Source organism: Xiphophorus couchianus, chromosome 17 (genome assembly GCF_001444195.1).
Source record: "Xiphophorus couchianus chromosome 17, X_couchianus-1.0, whole genome shotgun sequence".
In the NCBI taxonomy this organism is placed as follows: domain Eukaryota; kingdom Metazoa; phylum Chordata; class Actinopteri; order Cyprinodontiformes; family Poeciliidae; genus Xiphophorus; species Xiphophorus couchianus.
In genome coordinates this window covers 411,622-438,013 of record NC_040244.1, presented here as the reverse complement: position 1 = coordinate 438,013, position 26,392 = coordinate 411,622, and the positions used below count along the sequence as shown (strand labels likewise).

General features: G+C 41.3%; 2 protein-coding genes across 2 annotated transcripts; both read left to right on the top strand.

Annotated features, from left to right (window-relative positions):
- The first annotated feature begins 13,141 nt into the window (after window positions 1-13,141).
- On the top strand, window positions 13,142-17,490 carry LOC114161234 (uncharacterized). The gene is made up of 2 exons (XM_028044422.1): window positions 13,142-17,287; window positions 17,402-17,490. The coding sequence occupies exon 1, from the start codon at window positions 13,461-13,463 to the stop codon at window positions 16,824-16,826; it is 3,366 nt and encodes a 1,121-aa protein (XP_027900223.1). The 5' UTR covers window positions 13,142-13,460; the 3' UTR covers window positions 16,827-17,287; window positions 17,402-17,490.
- A 2,747-nt stretch (window positions 17,491-20,237) lies between these two features.
- Window positions 20,238-25,742, top strand: avpr1ab (arginine vasopressin receptor 1Ab). The gene is made up of 3 exons (XM_028043272.1): window positions 20,238-21,734; window positions 22,255-23,370; window positions 25,246-25,742. The coding sequence occupies exons 2-3, from the start codon at window positions 22,473-22,475 to the stop codon at window positions 25,515-25,517; spliced, it is 1,170 nt and encodes a 389-aa protein (XP_027899073.1). The 5' UTR covers window positions 20,238-21,734; window positions 22,255-22,472; the 3' UTR covers window positions 25,518-25,742.
- Window positions 25,743-26,392: the final 650 nt, after the last annotated feature.

Below are 26,392 nucleotides of genomic sequence, written 5' to 3'. Positions count from 1 at the left end.
CAGCAGATTTATGAACAGAGATTTACGTTTCAACTCTGAGGGTTTGGGTTTTACATCCTTACTAAAAACACCTGAAAGCCTCCGTGTTTGATCTGCTGTAGTGGAAAGGATAATACAGCTGGAGGTTCCTGGTGCCACCCTGCGCATCGTTCTGGACCTGAGGGAGTTTGACCTGATGATGGAAGTTTTTCCACTTTATCCCAGCTCCAGTAAATATTTGAACTGGATGGAATCGGCATGCAAACATGGATCCGTTATCAGGGTTCCAACATGAAAACAATGTATTGGTCCGAGACTGACCTGATTGCACAAAACCTCTTCCCTCTGACCCACTGAGCCGTTCTCATGCTGCGTTCCAGTTTTACTGGGAAATTCTGATTTCCCAGTCAGAAAAATCCACTGGAACGCCTGAAGAAGTCGGATTTCCCATTGGAAAAATGGGAAAGTTACAACTTTTTAGGTCGACTTTACATTTCAATATGGCTGCTCCTCGCTAGGCCAGGAGGCAATAAACCAACTAATCACATCATGAATTAAACAAGTTCAGTAATTTATCATTTTGGGTAAAAGTGACAAAAATCTTCAGTGTTTTGGGCTCAACCAGCCATATTTATGAAGGACAGTGTTGTTTTCAGAATCTTAATCATTCATTTTATTTGTTGTTTAATTATTTTTGACATTTAAAATGTTTATTAGAATTTAACGTTTATTGATCTTTGAGAATGTTTTCTTGCATTATTATTATGGCTAGATGAAAATGGTCAATATTATCATTTAACATTATAACTTCTGGACAATTTATTGTAATATATGTTGGACACAGGTTTAATTTTCAACACTCACATGTGCGTTTAAGGTAACCTATTATACAAAATTCACTTTTATGGACGTTTTTATTCTTCAATTTGGGTCTAAAAACAGTGAAAACACTTTAAAAATCACCAGCAGCTTTAGGTCAGATGTTGATGTTTTTGGTGTCGTTTCAAAAACCTCCCAATAATTAGGTCACAAGTAAAAGTTTGTTATTGACAGGGGGCGTCGCCAGCAGCAGATTATTTTGACCAATCAGACACTTTGAAGATTATCGGATCAAATTTAGTTCCACACATGGAAGTGGCACAGATCTGACTTTAATTTTTTAGGGATGGAAAGATCTGATGTGAGTCATTAAATTCCTTATTTATAAGAATCATCACACATCTACCTTATTTAAATGGCGTTCTCTCGTTTTTCCCATTTTGAAGAATGCTATGAGGAAATTAGACTGCTGTGTTTCATTGTCGTTATACTGATTGCTAAAAAGTCAAGGTTAGTTTAAGACTCTCTTATACTTTATTAGGATTGTTGGTAGCAGAAACATAAGTTCTTTAATTTCCCCTGTAAATAATCTAATTAGATTAATTTATGGCTGCTTTGCTAGTTAGTGTGGAGTGTAAAACTGCACTATATGACAAAACATTTCTTCATTTCCAGTGTTTCATAAATGCTGTTTTTGTTTCTGAAACGTTGTCATGTTTGTTTCGCGCTGCAGAGTTCACCTCTGCGTGTTTCCATTTATCACCTCCATATTTTCACTCCGAGCCGTTTCAGAAAGTCGAAGGACAAACAGCTCGTTGCTGCAGGAAAACAGCCCAAAGATCCACTTTAACGCTCAGTGAGAGCTCACTGCTCACACACACTGCTCACACACACTGCTCACACACACTGCTCACACACACTGCTCACACACACTGCTCACACACACTGCTCACACACACTGCTCACACACACTGCTCACACACACTGCTCACACACACTGCTCACACACTGCTCACACACACTGCTCACACACACTGCTCACACACACTGCTCACACACTGCTCACACACACTGCTCACACACTGCTCACACACTGCTCACACACACTGCTCACACACACTGCTCACACACACTGCTCACACACACTGCTCACACACACTGCTCACACACACTGCTCACACACTGCTCACACACACTGCTCACACACACTGCTCACACACTGCTCACACACTGCTCACACACACTGCTCACACACTGCTCACACACTGCTCACACACACTGCTCACACACACTGCTCACACACACTGCTCACACACACTGCTCACACACACTGCTCACACACTGCTCACACACTGCTCACACACATGCTCACACACTGCTCACACACACTGCTCACACACACTGCTCACACACACTGCTCACACACCTGCTCACACACTGCTCACACACACTGCTCACACACTGCTCACACACACTGCTCACACACTGCTCACACACTGCTCACACACTGCTCACACAACTGCTTCACACACACTGCTCACACACTGCTCACACACTGCTCACACACTGCTCACACACTGCTCACACACTGCTCACACACTGCTCACACACCTGCTCACACACACTGCTCACACCACTGCTCACACACCTGCTCACACACTGCTCACACACACTGCTCACACACTGCTCACACACACTGCTCACACACTGCTCACACACACTGCTCACACACTGCTCACACACTGCTCACACACACTGCTCACACACACTGCTCACACACACTGCTCACACACACTGCTCACACACTGCTCACACCGCCACACCTGCTCACACACTGCTCAACACACGCTCACACACTGCTCACACACACTGCTCACACACACTGCTCACACACTGCTCACACACACTGCTCACACACACTGCTCACACACACTGCTCACACACACTGCTCACACACTGCTCACACACTGCTCACACACACTGCTCACACACTGCTCACACACACTGCTCACACACTGCTCACACACACTGCTCACACACTGCTCACACACTGCTCACACACACTGCTCACACACACAAAGGCTAATTGCTGCTGTAATTATTTCTGGGGTGACGGATAAAAAAATACCCACATATGCGCTGCAGCTGCTTTAGAAAAAGCCCGTTGGAACGGTTCTGATGGTTACATAATACTGTACATTATGGAGCAAACAGAAACCAGAAGTTTACATACAGGATTTTTCCTCCCAAACTTCTCCAGTTTCAGTCAAAATCAACAATATTATCTGTATAAAAACAAGGGAGGAATAAGTCAGTGTTTTTTGATTGTTATCCCAGAATGTATTGATAAGTCCAATGTTAAAATATTAATCAATATCTGTATCTGCATTCGATCGATCACTCCATCCAGGACTTTATGATTGTTTTGTGATTTTTTTTTTATGGCGGTAAATGAGACATTTTGTAACTCGCCGTATCGATAATAGACAAAACTTGACATTGAGTAAAGCTGAGGAAGCAGTAAGGTTTCTACCTTACTGAAATACTGCCACCTGCAGGTGGGAGGTAGCATCGGTTAAAAATCATTTAACCAAAAGTTTTTGACCATTTTTGCTGAAAATTTGCACAAAAAAAGAGCAAAGTTTCACATGAATTTTTGCAATAAACTGAAGGAACTGATTGATGTAATTTGACAGAATACAGATAAAAACTGCGGCCACAGAAGAAACTATGGGGGGCCGGATTTGGCCCCCAGACCTTCAGTTTGACACATGTGCTTTAGATCTTGCTTCAGTGTTTCCATGTCGTATTTTTTAAACATGATGCCATTTATTTTATCAAGTGCACCAGTTCCTCCTGCAGCAAAACATGATGCTGCCACCACCGTACCTCACAGTCAGGAGAACATCACTTCTACCAGTAGAACTAGATCTGTACTACTAACTTAAAACAAGCTCCTAGTTCTTGCTGAAAAGTTATTTCTAAGTCAGTTTAGTCTTATTTTAAGCATATGAAGATATTTCCTTTGGAAAATTGACAAAAACATTTGGTAGGATTTTGTGTTTTGCAGTGAAGAAAGGACCAGAACTCCAACAAACTATTCTAAGCATCTTCTGTAAAATGTTTGAACCACATCAGAAAGCTAAAAAAATAATTCTGACAAATACCAACTTAAAATCTGAACAAAATGTTAAAATTCTCATTACATTGGCATTTAGGAAATGGAAACCGTGCCAGTTTAACATAACAGGCCAAAACGCCATGGCTTCATCGGAGTGAGTGAGAAAAATGTTTGTGTATGTAAACATGTTTGCAGCTGCATAAAACTATGACAGAGACACAAAACTGGCCAAATAAAACATAAAAAGACTAAAATAAAAGCTTTTGCAGTGAATGCAGAAGATCCACATCTGGCCGTTTAGCAGGAACCCGTGACTGAGTCTGTTTCTGTCTGCTGATCTTCCTCCTCTGCACCTCACCTTCCTCACCTTCCTCACCTCGACCTGAATCTGGACCCAGACCCGACCCTGAAGACGTGACTCTCTTCCTGATCCTGAGTCGGCAGGACTCGACTTAATTGTCTAAATGGTTGTGTGTTGGCGCCGGATTCGGAGAGGTTTCAGCTTCCTGCCTTTGCCTCCATGGAGCGAAGCCATGAAGTGGATTAGCGCTTGGAGCTGTTGGGTTTGGACAGATTTCAGGGAGAAGCAGCTGATCAGAACATCATCCTCTCAACAAACCAGTTGGACACATCATTTAAGGCTCTTTCATGTCTCTGAACTCTCATTTGAAACTCTGAGGATTAAACTTTCCTCTGAGACGCAGGAAGATTTATTAGTAATATGAGTTGAGCTCATTTAATGTTCATAGCTGCAAGTTGAAGCATTTTTATTGACAGGCACATTGCACGTTATAAAAAGTTCCCACAAGTCTGAACAGGAAGTGAGCCGCACCTCTGAACTGCCATCTTGGTAGGCAAGAGAAAAACCAACAAAAAGAAAGTTTATGGACACTCTTGACCAATGTGCAAGAGAAATAAATATCAACAAAATGGCTGCAGTCAATATTGATAATAGAAACATGTCAGACGATGCGGATAAGCTACTCCTGCTCTCCTACTAACTACTTAGTGAAAACAAAGAGTGCTACACCATGGACGCATACAATCAGTGTTTAAACTGATTATTAAAAGACGTACAAACTCTTTATGTGAATAACAAGTTTCTGGCAAAGTACATGTAATAAACAAGTAAATACCACTGATATTTATCTAAGTATTACACAGAGGAGGGTGAAATACTCAAAAAGTTGTAATGTACTTTTATTGTTTATGTTAGGTAGAAATGGGGTGAGATTTAGTTCTAAGCCTGTAACTTGTTTATTGTTGTCATAACAACTGCCTACCAAGATGGCTGTCAGTTCCTGGAAGTGTGACGTCACATGACGACTATGTGTAATAATATTGTTTACATGGCAATATTTACAGATAGACATCATATAAAGAGCAGAGCAGCTTCACTCATAATCCTGAGTCACATGACCAAAACAAACCTCACTTCCTGATCCTGAAACACAAAAAGCACCAAGATATCAACAAACTCACTCTTTGGTTGCCTAGCAACAACCTGCTGGGTAAGAAGTAGTTTCAAGTTCCCCAAACCTTGGTTACCTAGCAACGACCTTTAGAGCAACAAGTTTCCCCAATCTTCCTCATAACTGCTTAAAAAATAAAAACAATGTGGAGAAAAAACTGGACCAAACAGGAAAGGTCAAATCACTTAAAACAAAACAAATCAGTAATTATATGTTATTGATTAGTTTTCTAGCCACATCCTCCAGAAATTACAGTGAAACGTCTAAAAACTGTTTTAATCTATTTATTAAAAATGAAATCTACACACACAAAAAGAAAAATTTACAACTACAAGCATTTTATTATTATTTTCTTTCACAGAAAGAGAAAAACAGATTTTCTCTGATTTTTCTCCGCCGGTTCAACACTTTGTCCCCTGAAGTGAAACGTCTTTTCATCATCAGCCTCAATATTTCTTTGTATGGAAACATAGAAGCCTCGAGGTTTGACTCGGCTAAATCAGGGCTATTGATCCTCAGCAGCAACGTTCCCCACTGCTGCGGCTTTTCTGCACAGAATACAAATAAAACACATTTATTGGGCCTCTGGGCGTCGCTCTGACTTTAATAAACCATGCATTTCCTCAGTGGGTCTGTTTATCGCTCTCCACAGTCCAGGTTTTGCAACTGGAATCATAAGCAGAGTTGAGAAGAAAGCAGTGAGACTGTAAACTGAAATGAACTTTATAGTTGAAAGGATTTTACTTCTTTCACTCATCGAATCCATGCCAAGAGCTCAGGGTGTTCAAAGTCTGGCCTGGGGGCCATTTCTGGCTCCTCTGGAGGATTTTGGCAGCCCCAGACCTCAGTTATAGAAATAACTGAGGTCTGCAAAAAGAAGTTATTCTTTTTAAGAAGAAAAATATGAGTTAATAGAATAGTTCATATTTTAATAGCTTATTTAATTAAGTCAAATTTCTTAATTGCTTCTTTTATTTCTGTTTGTAATTTTGATTTATCAAAACCAATCATTCTTGGAAATTATATCTTGAATTTCAATGAGATAACATGAATAAATAAAGGTCAAATAAAAATAAAATAATACTTGATTTTTTTTTTACAAATTTCCAAGGGCTATACTAAAAAAAGTAAAATGATAATAATAAAACAATGAGAATAAAGTCAGAAAACTGAGACTAGTAATAAATTAATGAGAATAAAGTGTCATATTGTTGCACAATATGACACTTTATTCTTGTAATGTTATTGAATTTTCTGGGCATGGCCCTAATATTCCGTCCTAATTAAGTTTTTGCTTTGCTCTTGATGTTGGAGTAAATAGAGCCCCAATTATTGAGATGTTTTTTACTCAAAAACAAATCTTGCTGCCCAAAAATATAATAAAAAATTTATTTGAAAACTCTAGGAAAAATATCTTGTTATAAGTGAATCATGGAAGTAATACGTTTTCATCTATATTAAATAATTATTGACTTAAAACAAGCTCCTATTTTTTGCTGTAAAGTTACTTGTCTCATTTCAAGTGTACTAAGATAGTTACACTGGAAAATAAACCGAAATACTTTGTAAGATTTAGTGTTTTTTAGCAGCGCATACAAAGCAGAAATCATTTTAGTGCTAACACAGAAGCTAACAACCTCGAGCCTTCTGTGCTCTAAGCAGTCCCACCAATCAGCATCCTTGGTATTGCCGCTCCTTGCGGTTCCACCAATCAGCAGCGAGGAAAATAAACGCTCTTCCTGGCTTGACTGCTTGGCAAACGCCTGAAAAAAAATCCACAAATCGGTAAATTTTTTCTAAGAACACTGAGTTATCTTCCACATTAAAATCCATTAAGACTTTTATTATTTATTGTAATCATATTTTCCAAAAGGAGGGATCAAATATACATTCAGAAAACTGATAGCTGCATGCTAATAAACATTTAAGCTAACATAATTTTAGCACAAGTTCTTGTTTTTTAAATGATCATTGCAGTCGCTTTGTCGCATGATAACTCGACGCTGGAACATTCCCAGTTCCGATTAATCATTAAAAACAATAAATGAATCAAGAATTTATTCAGTGGAAGGAGATTCAATGTCTAACAGATCTATCTGAGAAATGAGCTGGAAAACAAAAATGCCTTAAAGATGCTAATGCTGCATGGAAATGGTTGCATACATTAAAAAGTTGCAGGATCTTTATCTGCAGTTTGTCATAAAAAAGAAACAGCGAGTGAGAAATCCATCGTCTCTGAAAGCAATTAGCACCCCGAGGTTTGACAGAGTGGAGAAACAGCAGGTGATGCAGCAGGTGATGCTTCCTCTGGTCTGGGGGCCAAATGTGACTTTATCAGGAGAAATCCTAGAAATGTAACGGCGTGTTAAAGCTGCCATTAATGGAGCGTCATGCTGCGCCGCCTTTCTGTTTCCTTCTCACTTTCAGTTCATAAATTAACACTTAGATCATTTGAAATCAACAATTTAGTTTGTTTTTTTCCAGGATTTTCCAGGATTTAGCCCCGGCCATCTTGTTGGAGGCAACACAATTCTTCCCAGCAATATTTTGAGAATAAAGTCAAAATATTATGACTTTAAAACAGAATAGTATGAATTTATGGTTTATTTTCTTATTTGAACCTTTATTCTTGTATAACGTAATTCTTGTAATTGTCATATTTATTTATTATTCTATCACGATCTACAATAACTGAAGAATTTGAATTAATGTTGTTACATTTAATTTTAACATTATTTTCTCATTAGTATGGCCCTAATACTCTATCTTAGGATATATATATTTTTTGTTAATAACTGAAATTATTATTAATTTTATTTAGACATTTTCTTTTTACTAAGAATATTTTTATTTATATTAAAGTTAGTTTTATCTGAAACATTTTAATGTAAAAAAAATAAACTTACTGACAAAATTTTTTTAAATTGTGCAATGATGCATTTTTTATCTTAAATTTGTGCATAAATTCATCATTTTATGATTTTATTCTCATAATGATTTCATTCTCATATTACAATGACTTTATACTCCTATTATTTCAAATTTATTCTCGTTTTTCATTATTATGGCCCTAATGCTTCATTGTTAAATAGATTTTTTTTCTGTTAAAAAATAAATGTATTTATTTTACTTTTCACTCGGGATATTTTTAATTTATGTTTGATATGAAATGTTTTCATGTAAAAAAAGTCAGAAAGAAATAACTTAATTTAAAAAATATTAAATTGTGTTTTGGTGTATTCCTCTTGTTTTTCATCTTAAATTTGTTAAATACATAGATAGATAGATAGATAGATAGATAGATAAATCTTTATTGTCATTGTCACAAGAACAACGAAATTTAAAAGGTGCCATCAGTCAGTGCATTTGCTTAAAAACAAAAAATAACTGTCTCACAATTCACACACAATGTAAGAATTAACAAATAACTGGTAAAAAAAACATAAACAAAACAAACAAACAAAAAAACCAATAAATAAGAACAGCCACATTCTCACATCCATCATTCATGATGATTAATGGTTGTTTTTGATTGCATTTAGTTTTGTTATTGCTGTCGGGTAGAAACTGTCTCTGAGACGGTTGGTTCTGGTTCTGGTTGCTCTGTATCTTCTGCCTGAAGGCAGCAGTGTGAACAGAGAAGGTCCGGGGTGAGAAGTGTCCTTTGTGATGTGTTGTGCTTTTCTTAGACAGCGGTCGCTGTGCAGGTCCTCCAGTGAGGGGAGAGGGCAGCCAATGATTTTTTGGGCTGTATTCACAACCCTTTGGAGAGCTTTCCTTTGAGCCGTAGTGCTGCTGTTATACCAGACGCAGATACAGTAGGTCAGTATGCTCTCTATGGAGCACTTGTAGAAGGACACCAGCAGCTTCTCCTTGATGCTGTTCCTCCTGAGAACCCTCAGGAAGTTCAGTCTTTGCTGGGCCTTTTTTATCAGCTCCAAGGTGTTCATGTTCCATGTGAGGCCCTGTTCAATGTGGACCCCCAGGAAACGGAAATCAGCTACCCTCTCCACACATTTTCCCCCAATGGTTAGTGGTGTAATGTCCGTTTTATTCCTCCTGTAATCTATTATGAGTTCTTTTGTCTTTGAGTTGTTGAGGAGCAGATTGTTCTCCCTGCACCACACTAACAGCCGCTCCACCTCCCCCCTGAAGGCGGACTCGTCGCCTCCTGAGATAAGCCCCACCACTGTGGTGTCATCAGCAAACTTGATGATGGTGTTGCTGTGGTGGGCAGAGGTGCAGTCGTATGTGTACAGACAATAGAGCAGGGGGCTCAGCACACAGCCCTGTGGAGAGCCAGTACTAAGGCTGAGGGCAGTGGATGTATGTTTTCCCACCCTAACTCTCTGCTGTCGGTTGGTCAGTAAGCTCAGGATCCACATGCAGGTGGAGTGAGGGAGGCCCAGGTCCCCCAGTTTGTCCACCAGTCTGTGAGGGAGGATGGTATTAAAAGCAGAGCTGTAGTGTAAATGCCCATTCCATTATTTATGCTGTTTGTAGGTTGCTACCCATAGTACCCACTAGGGGCGCTGTAGTTTGGTTCACTCTAAGTTAGTACCTTCATTTAAAGTGAAAAATAAGAGGAAGTGTTGCTAGTTTCCTGTCAGTCAGAACGTTGGGCGGGAATATCCCACGGACAGGAGGAGGAGGAGGATGTTCTTCATCTTTGTGACTCTGGGTTAGCGCACTTTCTTCAGAGAAGGCTAGAAGCAGCACTGCACGGACTTTACCGCCATAAACTTTGCAGCCCTTGGACAGCGGAGCGAGGTACATGTTTAGAACAGCATTAGTTTGTGAAGTTAGCGGGTTTTTTTTATGTAATGTATTCATGTTTTGTGTCAAACAAAGGCACTCAAGCAAATGTATTTTCTTTTCTTTTAGTTTTCACGGTGTATTTGGAGCACGGTGTATTTCAGTGCTATTCAGCAAACTTGGCTGTGAAAGAAGCAAATACAAAGCTACTACACCCGTCGAAGCTCTCTGTGTTTTCTTGGGTCTGACGGACTGCTACAGTGAAAACTCGTCGCTGAGTGAAAGACGGTTCCATGTTAGACAGTGCAACCCACGTGTCAGTCGAGCAAGGCCTACACCAGCCTAAAGAGACTCTACTCCTGTCAAGAATCATTGAGACTTCATCACAGCTCTTCATATTGGACTGTGACTCGGTTATTCATAAAGGTTCAGGTATTTTACTCAAAAAGGACTTTGAAAAAAGGAGATCAAATTACCTGCACAGTAATTAAGAGTTTAAAGTCTTAACTGCAGTCGTAGTTTAATGTCTTAAAGCTACGGTGGGTGTGCATTAAGTAAATGCTATTTCTTAAACTGCATGGTTTGGTTTTCCTCTAAATAATTTGCAGTACATCAGCAGTATTTACAGTCATATTTGTTATATGTGTGGATGTTAAATTGTTTACCTCCATGGTTCAAATGTCTGATCTGAGGGTTGTTTCTCCACATAGTCTTAAAGTTAAAGCAACACTTATTCAAATTTAAGTCCAGACATTACTACAAAGCGCAAACACACACATTAAAGGAACAAAATGTTGTACCCTGCTGAAGAACCCGACAACGTAGAACAGCAAGAGGTGAGATCCAGCAATCGTGAAAGACGCCTAACTGAAAAGGGCAAAGAAATGCATGAACAGGATGCAAAGAAACATGAACGAGCATTTAACAGAGTATATGATTCTTGGAAGGAGTCAGCTATAAAAATTAGAACAAAACTGAAGGCTTTCTGCTCACCTGAAGATTTAAACAGTGCCAGCCATGACATAAGGGACAAGCATGCGGCTGTACAACAACATTATGAACCCATTCGCCGCAACCAAAACATGACCCCAAACGTAGTAAAAAGGATGGATGCCTGTACTGTGCTTACAACTGACATTTGTGAGGTTATTGCAAAACGACAAGAAAATGTTGATCAGCCTTTTAATGATCGTCTTGAAAAGGAAAGAGTAAGGTTGATGCTAAACAAAAATGACTATGGCTCTGTGTTTGGAGATACAAAAACTGAAACATCGTTCCCAGACGATTCAGTTGCACGCTCAAAGACGAATTCTTCAAGCAGTCGTGAAGCAGAAGCTGAATTTGCAGCTAAAGTAGAACAAGCAAAGGCTATGCAAGAAATACTTGCACAGCAAGCTAAGGTCAACCAAATGGAAAATGAATGGAAGTTGAAGGAAAATGAAGCACTGGCAAAGTTAAAACAAGAAGAAGTGGAAACAAAGGCAAGACTTGAGCAAGAAAAAATCAAACTACAGCATTTAAAGGCAGAAAGTGAAGTAAAAGTAGCAGCAGCACCTGTAAGAGCCTTAAGCACTTTAAATGATGTTGAAAGCTGTGACCTAGCATCCTGCCACAACTTTGAGAATGCTTTAAATGACTCTGTCAGTGTACCACAGCCATCTTTAAATCCGTTGGCCTTGCCGTTTAAGCATCACTACTCTGGTGCGGAACGAGGAGAACTTTGCTTAGCTGAAGTTCTAGCAAACTCCCTTACCTTAAACCGACTTCCTGTACCAGAGCCAGCTATCTTTAGTGGTGACCCTCTAAAGTTTGTTGACTGGAAAGTATCCTTTATGGCGCTAATTGGCAACAAACCCTTACCTGCTTGTGAGAAAATATTGTATCTAAAGAGTTATATTGCAGGTGAAGCTCGAAAGGCGGTAGAGGGATATTTTTATTGCAACACTGAAGAAGCATACCAGGGCATCTGGAATGTCCTGCAAGAAAGGTATGGCAGCCCATTCATTGTCCAAAGAGCATTTAGAAACAAGCTTACAAAATGGCCCGAAATAGCTGCTAACGATCCTTTAGCACTGAGAGAGTTTGCAGACTTTCTTCAGAGCTGTGCAGAGGCTATTCCCCAAGTCAAGGGCCTAGAAATCCTGAATGATTGTGAGGAAAATCACAAGCTTCTCAAAAAACTGCCTGACTGGATAATACAGAGATGGAGTCGCATTGTTGTGGACGAGCTAGACAAACATCAGGAGTACCCCAGCTTTGTTCACTTCACACAATTCTTACAAAAGGAAGCTAAAGTTGCTTGTCACCCTGTCGCCTCACCATTCCTAATGAGTGACAAAACAGAGGAGAGACACATTAAAAGAGCAAAAGCACTAACTACAACTGTCCAGACAAAGTCTCCCTTCCCCACAGTGGTCGCTCCTAAACCTAAACCACCTTGTTTGTTTTGCAAAGACAAATTGCATGGTGTAGCTCAGTGTCCTACATTTTCAGCAAAAACCAATGATGAAAAGAAAGTTTTCATTCGTGAAAATCACCTCTGCTTCGGATGTTTAAGAAAAGGCCATGTAACTAAAGAATGCAAAGGACGTCACTCCTGCAGTAAGTGTGGCCGACGTCACCCCACCTGTCTCCACACAGAGGGAGTAAAGGAACCCAAAGAAAGGAGAACTGAGGACTCTGTTCCCCCAGCTGAGAATGCAAACAAGGAAGTGCATAAAGTCATGACCCATGTACTTACGAGAAAAACATCTGCAACATCAAGCATAGTACCAGTTTTTGTGTCAGCAGCATCAGAGCCACAGAAAGAAATACTCACGTATGCCCTGCTTGACACCCAAAGTGACTCTTCCTTCATTTTAGGAGACTTGGCCTCTGAGCTGAATGTGGATAAGCAACCAGTGCAGTTAAAGCTCAGCACAATGACCTCTGTTGACACAGTTGTAGCAAGCAGACTTGCTAGCAACTTAAAGGAGCGTAGCTTTGACTCTGCTCACGTCAAAATAAAACAAGCCTACTCTCGTGACTTTATCCCAGTTGACAAGTCCCATATTCCCTCTAGAGAAACTGCACTTCAGTGGCCACACCTTAAAGACCTAGCCAACCAGCTACAGCCACTACAAAATTGTGAAGTGGGCTTGCTAATCGGTTATGACTGTCCATCAGCACTAGCTCCCCTAGAAATAGTCACAGGACAATTGAACGAACCTTTTGCACAAAGAACTATTCTTGGTTGGAGTGTCATTGGGTCTGGTAATCCCCACTTAGACAGAGAGGGAAATCAGAGTTATGTGCACCGCATCAATGTCAAACAAATGCCCACACCCTCAGCTGCTGACGTGCTTAGAGTCTTAGAGTCAGACTTCAATGAGAGAAACTATGAGGATAAATATGTATCCCAGGACGATGTTCGTTTTTTACAAATCCTCAGTGACACAATAAAGCAGAGAGAGGATGGACACTATCAGATGCCCCTTCCCTTCAAGGATAGTAAGCCACCAACCCTTCCCAACAATAAGAGGCTAGCCACAGTCCGACTGCAACACCTAAAGAAAAGGCTAAAGGCTGACAAACAGTATCATGAGCATTACAAAGCCTTTATGAAAGACATTATCAGTAGTGGTGATGCAGAACTAGCCCCTCCTGTGACAGATGATGAGATCGCTTGGTACATCCCACACCATGGGGTCTACCACCCCAAAAAGCCAACGAAGTTAAGAGTCGTCTTTGACTGTTCTGCTAAGTTTCTTGGCGTCTCACTGAACGATACTCTTCTCACAGGTCCTGATATGATTAACTCACTGGTGGGGGTACTTTGTCGTTTCAGAAGGGAGAATGTAGCCATCATCTGCGACATCGAACGAATGTTCCATCAGTTCTTCGTCTGCCCAGAGATGCGTAACTACTTACGATTTCTGTGGTGGCCGGATGGACAATTAGAAGTAGAGCCCAAAGAGTACAGAATGGCAGTGCATTTGTTCGGTGCTGGATCTTCCCCCGGATGTGCTAATTTTGGCCTTAAGTACCTGGCACAACAGCACAGATCTGACTACCCGAAAGCATCCGACTTTGTTGAAAGGAGTTTCTATGTAGACGATGGGTTGACAAGTGTTCCATCAGTCAAAGAGGCTCGAGAGCTCATAAATGAAACACAAGCCCTTTGCAAACTTGCAGGTTTACATCTGCACAAGTTTAATTCCAACGAAAGTGATGCTCTCTCTCATCTTCCACCTTCAGAAAGAGCCACTACAACAGAGTCACTCGACCTCAAACCTGATACTACACCTGAAGGTCATGTGCTTGGAATCCAGTGGTCAGTTAAAAATGACACCTTCAGCTTCAGTGTAAATACAAAGGACCAGCCTCCTACTCGCCGGAGCCTACTGTCAGTTATCTCATCTTTATATGACCCACTGGGCTTTGTAGCTCCCTTCACTTTGAGTGGCAAAGGTATCCTACAGGAGCTCTGCCGTAGAGGTACCGAATGGGATGACCCCATTCCTGACAACCTGCGCTCACGGTGGGAGGACTGGAAAAATGGTTTGGAAAAACTTAAATCAGTCATAGTACCCAGATGTTACCATCCACCTGAACTAAAAGACATTGTTAAAGTGGAACTGCATCACTTCTCTGATGCCAGTAACATCGGCTATGGAGCATGTTCCTACATTAGGTTCATAAGTGATGACAGCAAAGTGCACTGTAGTCTGGTTATAGCTAAAGCTAGAGTCGCACCTACCAAAGTTATAAGCATACCACGACTAGAACTGTCAGCCGCAGTCACCTCAGCTAAGATGAGCTTTATGCTAAGATCAGAGCTTGAGATTAACATTGATGAGGAGTTCTTTTGGACTGACTCCCAAGTAGTCTTGGCATATATCAACAATGAGGCACGAAGATTCCATGTCTTTGTCGCAAATCGTGTCCAGTTGATTAGGGAAATTACAGATCCCAAACAGTGGCACTACATTGACACAGCTCAGAATCCAGCAGACCATGCCTCTAGAGGCCTTAGTGCATCAGAGATTATGACAACCTGCTGGCTATCTGGCCCAAAGTTTCTGTGGGAACAAGAGATTTCCTACTCAGCTGCCCACTCAGCTGAACTATTGGTAGGTGATCCAGAAGTTAAAGCAGTCAAAACCTTTACAACTCAAACAAGCGAACAAGACACCGTCCTCAGACGCTTCGAAAGGTTCTCTAGCTGGTCAATGCTCCTTAAAGTAGTGGCAAGAATAAAAAGACTGAGACCAAACATAACCCAATATGGCAGTGTTGTAACTGCGGATGAACGCAAAAGAGCCGCTGACACAATAATAAAACTCCTCCAGCAGCAATCCTTTTTTCAAGAGCTGAGAGTGTTGAAGGCAAAAGATAGTCTCCCAAGTTCAAGCCCTCTCTTTCAACTGGATCCCGTTGTAGATCAGGGACTTCTCCGGGTTGGAGGAAGACTAAAACAGTCAACACTCTGCCAAGGTTTGAAACACCCTGTTATCCTCCCAAAAGACCATCACATTACAAACCTGATCATATCTCACTTTCATTCAAAGATTTGTCATCAAGGCCGAAGCCAGACGCTCATGGAGATCAGAGCAAATGGGTTTTGGGTGATTGGTGGGAGTAAAGAAGTTGCAAAGCTAATAAGCAGATGTGTTCAATGTCGAAAGCTTCGACGGCCTCTTGAGGAACAACGCATGTCGGAGCTACCGAAGGAACGAGTTGAGGTCTCAGATCCTTTCACCTACAGTGGAATGGATTGTTTCGGTCCATTCACCACCAAGCAAGGTCGCAAGGAGCAAAAGAGGTATGGACTCCTCTTTACCTGCCTTTCCTCACGCGCAGTTCACATTGAAATGCTAGAGAATCTGTCTACAGACTCTTTCATTAACGGCCTAAGATGCTTTATCAGCTTAAGAGGAGCTGTCTGTAAGCTGTACTGCGACCAAGGTACAAATTTCGTTGGGGCCAAAAATGAGCTAAAAGAGGCTCTCAAGGAATGTGATAGAAATACCTTGGAGGCTTTCCTTGCAGATAAGCAGTGCGAATTCATATTCAACGCCCCATCTGCCAGCCACGCCGGAGGTGTGTGGGAACGACAGATTCGAACCATCCGCAGTGTTCTCAATGCTACCATTACTCAATCACAAGGCAGGCTGGATGACGCTTCTCTAAGAACACTGTTTTATGAGGCAATGTCTATAATCAATGGCCGACCACTAAGCGTTGATGGAATCAATGACCCTAAATCACCTGAACCTCTAACTCCAAACCATCTCATATTAATGAAATCAAAGGTTGCACTGCCCCCTCCTGGAAAGTTTGTGAAGGAGGACTTGTATGCAAGAAAAAGATGGCGCAGAGTGCAATATCTAACAGAACAGTTTTGGAGTAGGTGGAAAGTGGAGTACCTTCTGAACATATCTACAAGACAAAAATGGCATCTGCCTCGTCGCAACCTTGAGGTCAATGACATTGTCATCGTAAAGGAAGACATACTTCCCAGAAGTCAGTGGCAACTGGGTCGAGTTGTTGAAGCACCACAAGAGGACGACGGCTTGGTGCGCAGAGTCAAGCTTCAAGTTGGTGATCGGAATTCAATAAAGAAGCAGGGTACAACACACAAACATCACATTATTGAGAGACCTGTTCAAAAACTTGTAGTTCTTTTAGAAAGTCGCTAACTGACATTCATTAGTCTCACATCAGACATTATATTGCTGAAGGTTAAAGTGTGACATTAACTGTATTCTGTTTGTTGGCTACTTTAATGTGCATTTGTCATGCTTAAAATCATGCATGAATCGTTAACGTGTTCTCATCATACATGATTTGGTGGGAGTGTAAATGCCCATTCCATTATTTATGCTGTTTGTAGGTTGCTACCCATAGTACCCACTAGGGGCGCTGTAGTTTGGTTCACTCTAAGTTAGTACCTTCATTTAAAGTGAAAAATAAGAGGAAGTGTTGCTAGTTTCCTGTCAGTCAGAACGTTGGGCGGGAATATCCCACGGACAGGAGGAGGAGGAGGATGTTCTTCATCTTTGTGACTCTGGGTTAGCGCACTTTCTTCAGAGAAGGCTAGAAGCAGCACTGCACGGACTTTACCGCCATAAACTTTGCAGCCCTTGGACAGCGGAGCGAGGTACATGTTTAGAACAGCATTAGTTTGTGAAGTTAGCGGGTTTTTTTTATGTAATGTATTCATGTTTTGTGTCAAACAAAGGCACTCAAGCAAATGTATTTTCTTTTCTTTTAGTTTTCACGGTGTATTTGGAGCACGGTGTATTCAGTGCTATTCAGCAAACTTGGCTGTGAAAGAAGCAAATACAAAGCTACTACACCCGTCGAAGCTCTCTGTGTTTTCTTGGGTCTGACGGACTGCTACATGTAGTCTACAAAGAGCATCCGCACATAGCTGCCCTGCTGCTCCAGATGTGACAGAGCAGCATGGAGGGCCGTGATCACAGCGTCCTCTGTGGATCTGTTGGCTCTGTAGGCGAACTGGTGGTGGTCAAAGCCAGGAGGGAGAAGTGCTGTGATGTGACCCTGGACCAGTTTTTCAAAACACTTCGTCACCACAGGGGTTAGTGCCACTGGCCGGTAGTCGTTGAGGCAGGAGATGTGAGGTTTCTTGGGTATGGGGACTATGGTGGAAGATTTCAGGCAGGATAGGACTGTAGACAGGGCTAGGGACTGGTTGAAGATCCTGGTGAAGACTCCAGCCAGCTGATCGGCGCAGTCTTTCAGGACACGTCCAGGGACGCCATCAGGTCCAGCAGCCTTCCTTGGGTTGACAGCCCGCAGTGTGCGCCTCACCTCGTGCTCCTCTACAACGAGGAGTGTGGTGTCGTGGGTCGCTTGGTGTAGTTGGCTGCCTCTGTTGGCTTCACCTCAAAGCGGGCAAAGAAGAGGCTCAGCTCCTCTGCCAGCGTGGCGTCGCCTTCCGCAGCTGCGAGGTTGGTCCTGTAGTTGGTGAGATGCTGGATTCCCTGCCACACCTGCCTGCTGTTGTTGCTGTCAAGGTAGCCCTCTATCCTCCTCCTGTAGTCGGACTTAGCCATTCTGATGCCGCTCTTCAAGTTAGCTCGGGCTGTACTGTAGACGGTCCTGTCCCCAGACCTGAAGGCAGTATTCCTGGTCTTTAGCAGTCGCTGGACCTCCTGAGTCATCCAGGGCTTCTGGTTTGGGAAGACCCAGATGCGTTTATCCACAGCTACAGTGTCAATACAGTCCTTGATGTAGCACAGTACACTGTCCGTAAAAACCTCCAGGTCCTGATGTTCAAAAACATCCCAGTTTGTCCTGTCGAAACAGTCCTGCAGCTGCTGTGTCGCATCCTGGGGCCAGGATTTGATGGTTTTGGTGATGGTTGGAGCAGTTTTCCTGAGGGGGGCATAAGCAGGAATTAAATGCAGGGACAGGTGATCCGACTGACCCAGGTGAGGAAGTGGTCTAGCCCTGTAGCCTAGCTTGATGTTGGAGTAGACTTTGTCCAGAGTGTTAGCCTCTCTTGTAGCACACTTTACATGCTGGTGGAATTTGGGGAGCGCCGTCTTCAAGTCTGCATGGCTGAAGTCCCCGGCTATGATGTGCACAGCATCTGGATAGATGCTCTGCAGATGGCTAATGCTGCCATGCAAAAGTCCAATAGCTGTTAGCATTAGCATCCGGTGGGATGTAAACAGCGGTTACCATGACTACGGTGAACTCTCTGGGGAGGTATATTGGTCTGCATCTAAAAGTCACATACTCCAGGTCTGGGCAGCAATGGCTGATGACAGTCGCTGTGTTAGTAACCAGGTGTTGTTCAGGTAAACACAGAGCCTCCTCCTCTGCTCTTACCGGAATCTTTCGTTCTGTCGTGGCGCTGTACTGTGTAGCCTGCTAGCTTGATGGCAGAGTCCGCTACGTCTGGATGCAGCCAGGTCTCTGTGATTGGACATTAAGTGGCTGAAATGCAGCAAAGTTACTCCAGGATTCTTTCTGAACCACGTCTCAAACCAGGTAGTTTTGGAAAGAAATTCTACCAAATAAATACCAAGAGACTCAGTTGATTACAAATTTTCCCAGAAGTTATAATACTAGTTAGGGGTGCATTGAATTATCAGCCGGTTGAGTTATCCTTACTGTTGGGTCAGTAATCAGCTGACAGGTGAAGCCGATCTTATCTACCTCAGCAAAGATCTAAAAATCAGCGCTGTCTTCTTCTGCAGAGGTTTGACTGTTAGCCCCGCCCAACAGCTTAGCCCCGCCTACTGGATTGGCCCCGCCCATAACATTAGCCCTGCCCACCAGATCATGTCTGCACGTTTCCATCTAACAATAATCATCCCACTTTTCCCAACTTAGCAACTTTTTTCCAATATTTAGCAACGTTTCAGATTTTAAAAAATTTGCATCAGCCAAAATCAGAAGGTCAAAGTTTTTAAAGATCAATAATCGGCAATCGGCCAGAAAACCACAATCAGTGCAGCCCTGAACACATTCTCATATATCAATTAACTTTAAATTCTAATGAATATTTCTCACCGGAGCTGGAAGATATTTTAAATATCCAAAATACATAAACAAAACAACAAATAATATTAATTATAAAGTCTCTGGAGACAAAATTATCCTTAAAAAAAGCAACAAACTGAAGACTTTTATCATCCAGTTTTTGGTAAAAAGAAAAAACAATAAACAATGCAAATGGAAATGATTGATTTTGCTTTCATTTATTATGCGATTCATTGATTTATTGCTTATTATGACATTGATATCGATGCTAATACTGATACATTTATCATGTAAGCTTGATTTAATATCAAACTTCTGACATTTTGGTGTTTTTTTGTTTTTTACCCTTGAATTATATTGTTAAAACTTAAGAAAGAATTTGAACAAAGATGAATTACATACTTTAATAGTTATTTAACAAGATAAACAAAGAATAGAACAAAACAAATGTGTTTTTTCCTAAATAAAGAGCAAAAAATGATAATTTCAGGGAAAGTCAAAACAAAATCCTTTTTGAGGTAGAGTTAAGAAACTACAACACAAAAATAAAGTAACATTTCATAAGGAAATGTAAAACTAAAGTTTTCATCTGTAGATATTCCAGTGAAAACAGATTATTGTTATAAAATGGGAAAGTTTTTTTCTGTTATGGATGTTTAAAAGACCCAGTTGGTTTTGTTTCCAAAGTTCCTGCAGCAGTAAAATCATCTGGTTCCTTCAGGAATCATCAAATGCTTTTAATCAAATAAAAGCGACTTTATTAATCCCTCGTCAGGCTGAAAGCTTCGACTCCCTCTTTCCTGATGAAATCATAGAAAGCTGAAGTTTCACCAATGTTGAATTTTATTTCTGTTTTTTTTCCTTAATGGTCGGTTCTGATGAAACACGTTTTCACACCCTGACCTTCATTTGAATGATTTTTGATTTCTCCTTCAGTAAGAGGACCAGTGAGTCTAGAGATTTAATCCTTCATTTTCTCCTGGGTTTCCTCATTTTTATCACCTTAATGTTTGCAGATAATCAAATCATCTTTATTACAGGCAGTTTTCATGATTATTTCATTTATTAGGAGAATAAAAATCAATCCACTGCTGATCTAAACAAAATATCTTTTATAATAGTTAAACTATTAAGATTTAAATTCAGATATAATCAAGCAATTTCAGCTACTTTATGTTCTACTGATAGCATTAAGCTAACCTTATCATTTTAGCTAATACACTAATGTTAGCATACTGAGTGGAGTAAGTCAGTGTTGCACAACATGCTAGTGATAACTTGCATCCTACTGATAGCGTCAACATGCTAGTGACTCTGTGTGCTAGTGATAGCCCTCATGCTAACGTTAGCATTATAGCTAAAATAAGCATTTTGGCTGAGAGACTAAGGATTTTAGCTCATTTTTTATGTATTGCTCACATTTAGCATACTGAATGCAGTATGTCAATGTACATCCACATGCTAGTGATGCTACTTAAGCTAACCTTACTATTTTAGCTAACTTTTTTATCATCAGTACGCTGGATTCCAGCGTACACACACTGTGGCAGGAAGCCTTGGACTGCTCATTTCTTCAGAAAAGTTGTAGTTATTCTCTGCAGTCCAGTGTAAAACCAAAGCCCTGAAGAACTTCTGGAGTTGTCGCCTCTCATAAAAGTTAGTCTTGGTCTTAAAGGCGGCAGAGCTGGAACTTTAATCTGCTTTCTGCTCTGCCTGCAGGAGTTTTCCTTCTCCATCAGGAGCGACGCTGGTTTCCCTGATTAAAAAACAAGCTGAGCCTCTGAGGTTATCTGGTTGTCGATGCTTTAGAGCGAGACGTAGATCTGCTGATTAGATGCTGATTACATCAACAGTTGCTGGTGTTTATGAAGATGATCAATATTTAATCTGTTTGTCTACAGAGCTCCAGCTTCTGCAGATGAAACATTTTCTCTTGACTGGAATCTGGAGCTGAATGAACAAGTTATGAATTATAGAAGATCAATAACTAGAAATGTAATTTCTGTGCTTCCAGTTTCTGGTTTGCATGAATTACTGCATCAATGCGGCATGGCATGGAGGAGATCAGCCTGCGGTTCTGGAGCCTTCAGGTAGTCTGGATCATGGGTTCTGGTGTCTCATCTAAAACTGAAGCAATTAATCGATTGTTAAAACAATCAGTAATCAATTATTCATTAAGTGGAGTTTACAGACTCAAAAAAACAAACAAATGCCTTTTGGCAGAAATATATGAATACAATGTTTATGATGTTATTTGAAGAAGGACATAAAATTAATTGCAAAAACTTGTTCTGACATAATCAGATGAAAATTTTGGTATTTTAAGGATAAAAATTCCAACAATTTGTATAAATAGCAAAAAATAAGAGTCAGGTAAAAAATGTTTTTCTTAATGACAAACTGATGAAACTGTAACAGAAGCTGCAGCTGTTTGTTTTTCATTCAGTGGGGAGAAAATCCAGAAATTTTACTCAAGAATACTTCAAATAAAAATACTCAAAAGTGCAGCGAAGTCAAAGTACTTTTCAGAAAACATTTTTTTTCCTAAAAGTTACTCAGATAAATGTAACCAGCTCCTACCCAACTCTGGTTACATCCATGTATCAACAGATCTGGGCCGGTTTGGGGTTTTACGTTGTTTTGGGCTGGAAACGGCCAGAACTGGCAACCTGAGCATGTTGACCCGGGCACCAAACGGGCTAGGACCGCCCCTGCGTGCATGGGGTTTCCACAGGAAGCTCTAAAAGAGGCAGACCCGCACCAGCTGCGCCCAGACGCGTCTCCTGCTGTTTGTCCCCTCTCCGCCTCCGTCTCTCCGGAGCGCCACCATGCGCTCCTTCAACGCCACGCAGCGGAACCTCAGCGGGACCGCCAACCACTCCGACCCGTTCGGGCGCAACGAGGAGGTGGCCAAGCTGGAGATCACGGTGCTGAGCCTGGCGTTCGCGGCGGCGGTGGCGGGGAACCTGAGCGTCCTGCTGGCCATGCTGCGCAGCCGCAGAAAGCTGTCGCGCATGCACCTGTTCATGAAGCACCTGAGCCTGGCCGACCTGGTGGTCGCCTTCTTCCAGGTGCTGCCGCAGCTCTGCTGGGAGGTCACCTTCCGCTTCTACGGGCCGGACTTCCTGTGCCGCATCGTGAAGCACCTGCAGGTTCTGGGCATGTTCGCCTCCACCTACATGATGGTGATGATGACCGTGGACCGCTACGTGGCTATCTGCCACCCGCTGCGCAGCCTGCAGCAGCCCACGCAGCGCGCCTACATTATGATCAGCTGCAGCTGGGCGTGCAGCCTGTTGCTCAGCTCCCCGCAGTACTTCATCTTCTCCCTCAGCGAGGTTCGGCCCGGTTCGGCCGTCTACGACTGCTGGGGTCACTTCGTGGAGCCGTGGGGGCTGCGCGCCTACATCACCTGGATCACGGCGGGGATCTTCCTGGTTCCGGTGGCCGTGCTGGTGTTCTGCTACGGCTTCATCTGCAGGACGATCTGGAGGAACCTGAAGGGCAAGACGCGCAGGAAGAGCGCGGCGGCGGGCGGTTCGGCGGCGGGCGGCAGGTCCGGGATCCTGGGCAGGAACTCCGTCAGCAGCGTCTCCACCATCTCCCGCGCCAAATTACGCACCGTCAAGATGACTTTCGTGATCGTGGTGGCTTACGTGGTTTGCTGGGCTCCGTTCTTCACCGTTCAGATGTGGTCCGTTTGGGACGAAACCTTCTCCTGGCACGGTGGGTCCATAAATGATGGTTTTATTCCTCTGGCGCTTTTTCTCTGTTTTTAAATGAAAGTAAAGGAACAAACTGTTAATTTTTCTTTTCATAACAGCTTTTAACTTCCTGTTTTATGTTTTAATTTATTTACTGAAGTTTTCTGTTTGTAATTTAGCTCAATTCCTGGAAAACGTCAGAGTTTTTTCCAACACGTCTCACGACCTGCTGCTAAATTCTTCTACATTTTATTCCTGAGGTTCTTTTCTGACAGGCTCTGACCAGATCAGCGCTTTTAGTTTGTAAAACTGAATTTTGTATGCAAATAAATCAACAAAATGTTTATTTTACCTTCCATAGCAGCTTTAAATGCATGATTAATGTGATGGTTATGTTTTTATAAGACCTCCTGACAGCTTCTGCTTCTAAATAATAATCAGATTTTTTGTATTGCGGTGAGTTAAAGATCTGCACTTTTGTTTCCAAAACGAAACATTTTACAAAAATGAATCAGCAAACTGTTCATTTTCTTCTCCCTAAAAGCTTTTAATCTCTGATTAATGTCCAGTTTTCTATTTATTCTGAGTGTTTAGAGAAGATAAATAAAATTGATGATTATTATTTTAGTTTTATATCTTCATCCAAACTGTTTGTCTCGTTCTAAACTTTTAAAGTTAATTTAAAAATTAAATCTCTAAATGACCAAAACGTATTTAATACTAATTAATTATCCCGTAGATTAGACATATCCACAATAATTCACTTTAATTTATATTTGCTGTAGTAATTAAATAAAGCGTCATTATACATTTATTTGTCTTCTGTTACCTAAAATGCGATTTATCATTTTTTAAAATGTAGTTTTTGATGTTTACACAAATTAGTTTCATTTTCCTTTAAAATCAAGAATAAATTATACTTTTTAATGAAAAAACGGATATAAACTAAATCTGTTTGTTTTTTTAGATAAAGAATGAACAACAAAAATATTTTACAGCACTAAAAAACTGTAGAGAAAAAAGTATTTACCATTTATTTATGTTAAGACTCATCAGAGTGTAAAATCATCAGGAAAAAGATGTGAAAAAAACTTTTCCCATTTCATTGTTTGGATTCAATGGAGTGAAGAAGTGACTTGTTCTTACAACTGGTAACAAATGTCACTTTAACAGCTGAAAGTTCATAAAAATCTTTATTGCTGATGATAAACGGACCAACAATAACATCGGCTGATACCGATATATCGCACATGCTGCTGAGGTTACAACGTTCTAATATGACAGGGGAAAAGTCAGAATAAAATCATATTGCAAGAGTAAAGCTGAATAAGAATAAAGTCAAAATAATACCAGAAGAAAGTCGTTATTATACAAGAATAAAGTGGTACAACAATAATGTCGAAACAATGAAAATAAAGTCGTAATTATTAGAGAATAATGTGATAAAATAACCAGAATCAAGCTGTACGACAGTAACGCTGAAATAATACAAGAATTAATCCGTACAACAAAAGAGTCATAATAGTCTCTTAAAGTCGTACGAGAAAAAAGTCGTAATAACACGAGATTAAATTCAGAAAAAAGTCGTAATGATGAGAATAAAGTCAAAATACTAGAAGAATAAAGTTGTAGGAGAAAAAAAGATTGAAATATTTAATTTAATTTTATTCCCTTAGTATGACCCTCATACTCTGTCGTAGAGCCGCTTCGATCACAAATCACCAAATATGCAAATTAGATGATGACATCATCTAGTGACTTTAAAGACAGCCAATAGCTAGTTCCCTTCGGTTGGTTGAGACTCCAGAAACGATTCAAGCTGTTTGTCTAGTTGAAACTCAGCCTGGTGATTTTTTTAAACTTCATTTTATTTAATCATTTTGTTTTCGTCCTGCAGACTCGGAGAACCCGGCGGTGACGCTGTCCGCCCTGCTGGCCAGCCTCAACAGCTGCTGCAACCCCTGGATCTACATGATCTTCAGCGGCCACCTGCTGTCGGACTTCCTGGGCCTGCTGCCCTGCTGCCGCCGGCTGCGGGACCGGCTGCGGCAGCAGGACTCGGACAGCAGCATCCGGCGCACCACGCTGCTGTCCCGCCTGCAGGCGCCGCGCCCGTCCGACCTCAACTTCACCTTCAAAAACTGTCCGCCGGCCACAGCGGCGTCCTGACTGCAGACACGCCCGACCGCCGACCTCAACCCAGGGAGCTAAAGGAGAGCTTGGTTCGGTCCAAACGGGGAACGTTCACTTCCTGTTGTGGGTTAAGCAGCTCTTTTCATAATGGCTTTGTTAAAGCAGCAGTATCATATAAAATCTACTTTTTGAACTTTCCATCATGTTTTAATGTTTTTCCCTGATCTAAAGCAAGTCTGGAGTGTTGCTTTGATTCGTTCATGCTTCTTTAAGAAATCATTTAATCGCCATGGCAACCATTCAGCTGTTAAAACGCCTGTTTGGACCTAGCTCCGCCTTCAAAACGCAGCTCCTCCCCCACGCAGCTCCTTCAGACTAGCTGGCAGCAATTAGCAAACAGCTGGTGGAGCTGCTGAGCTCATTATGGAGTTATTCTCAGAGCAACGCTGGTAAGAACGCTGGTAAAGGGTTAATAGAGGAGCCATGTTGGGATGACTTCCTGAAGGCGGAGCTTCTTAAAGAGACAGTGGCCCAATTTTAAATTACAAAGTAAAACTTCTTCTAAGTCATGTTTGATATATACAGTGTTTTTATAACAGCTGACTCTAACATAGTTACTTCATTATGCTATAAAATGGCACATGGAAAACACATCATACTGCAACTTTAACATATTTCAGATATAAAATAAAGGAATATGGATGATTTACCAACACAAGCTGGAGCTAAGCAGTTATTAAATAAAAGTCACTTGGAAACCATAATTGTTTTGGCTTTAAGGACAACTAGGATAGAATAAATCTAAAATGTGGCCAAAAGTTTGTTTGTTCACCTTTTTTTTGGTTGTAAATTCTTGGACTTTTTCTAAGAATAAATTAACATCCAATAAATTTGGATTAATGAAAAAATAT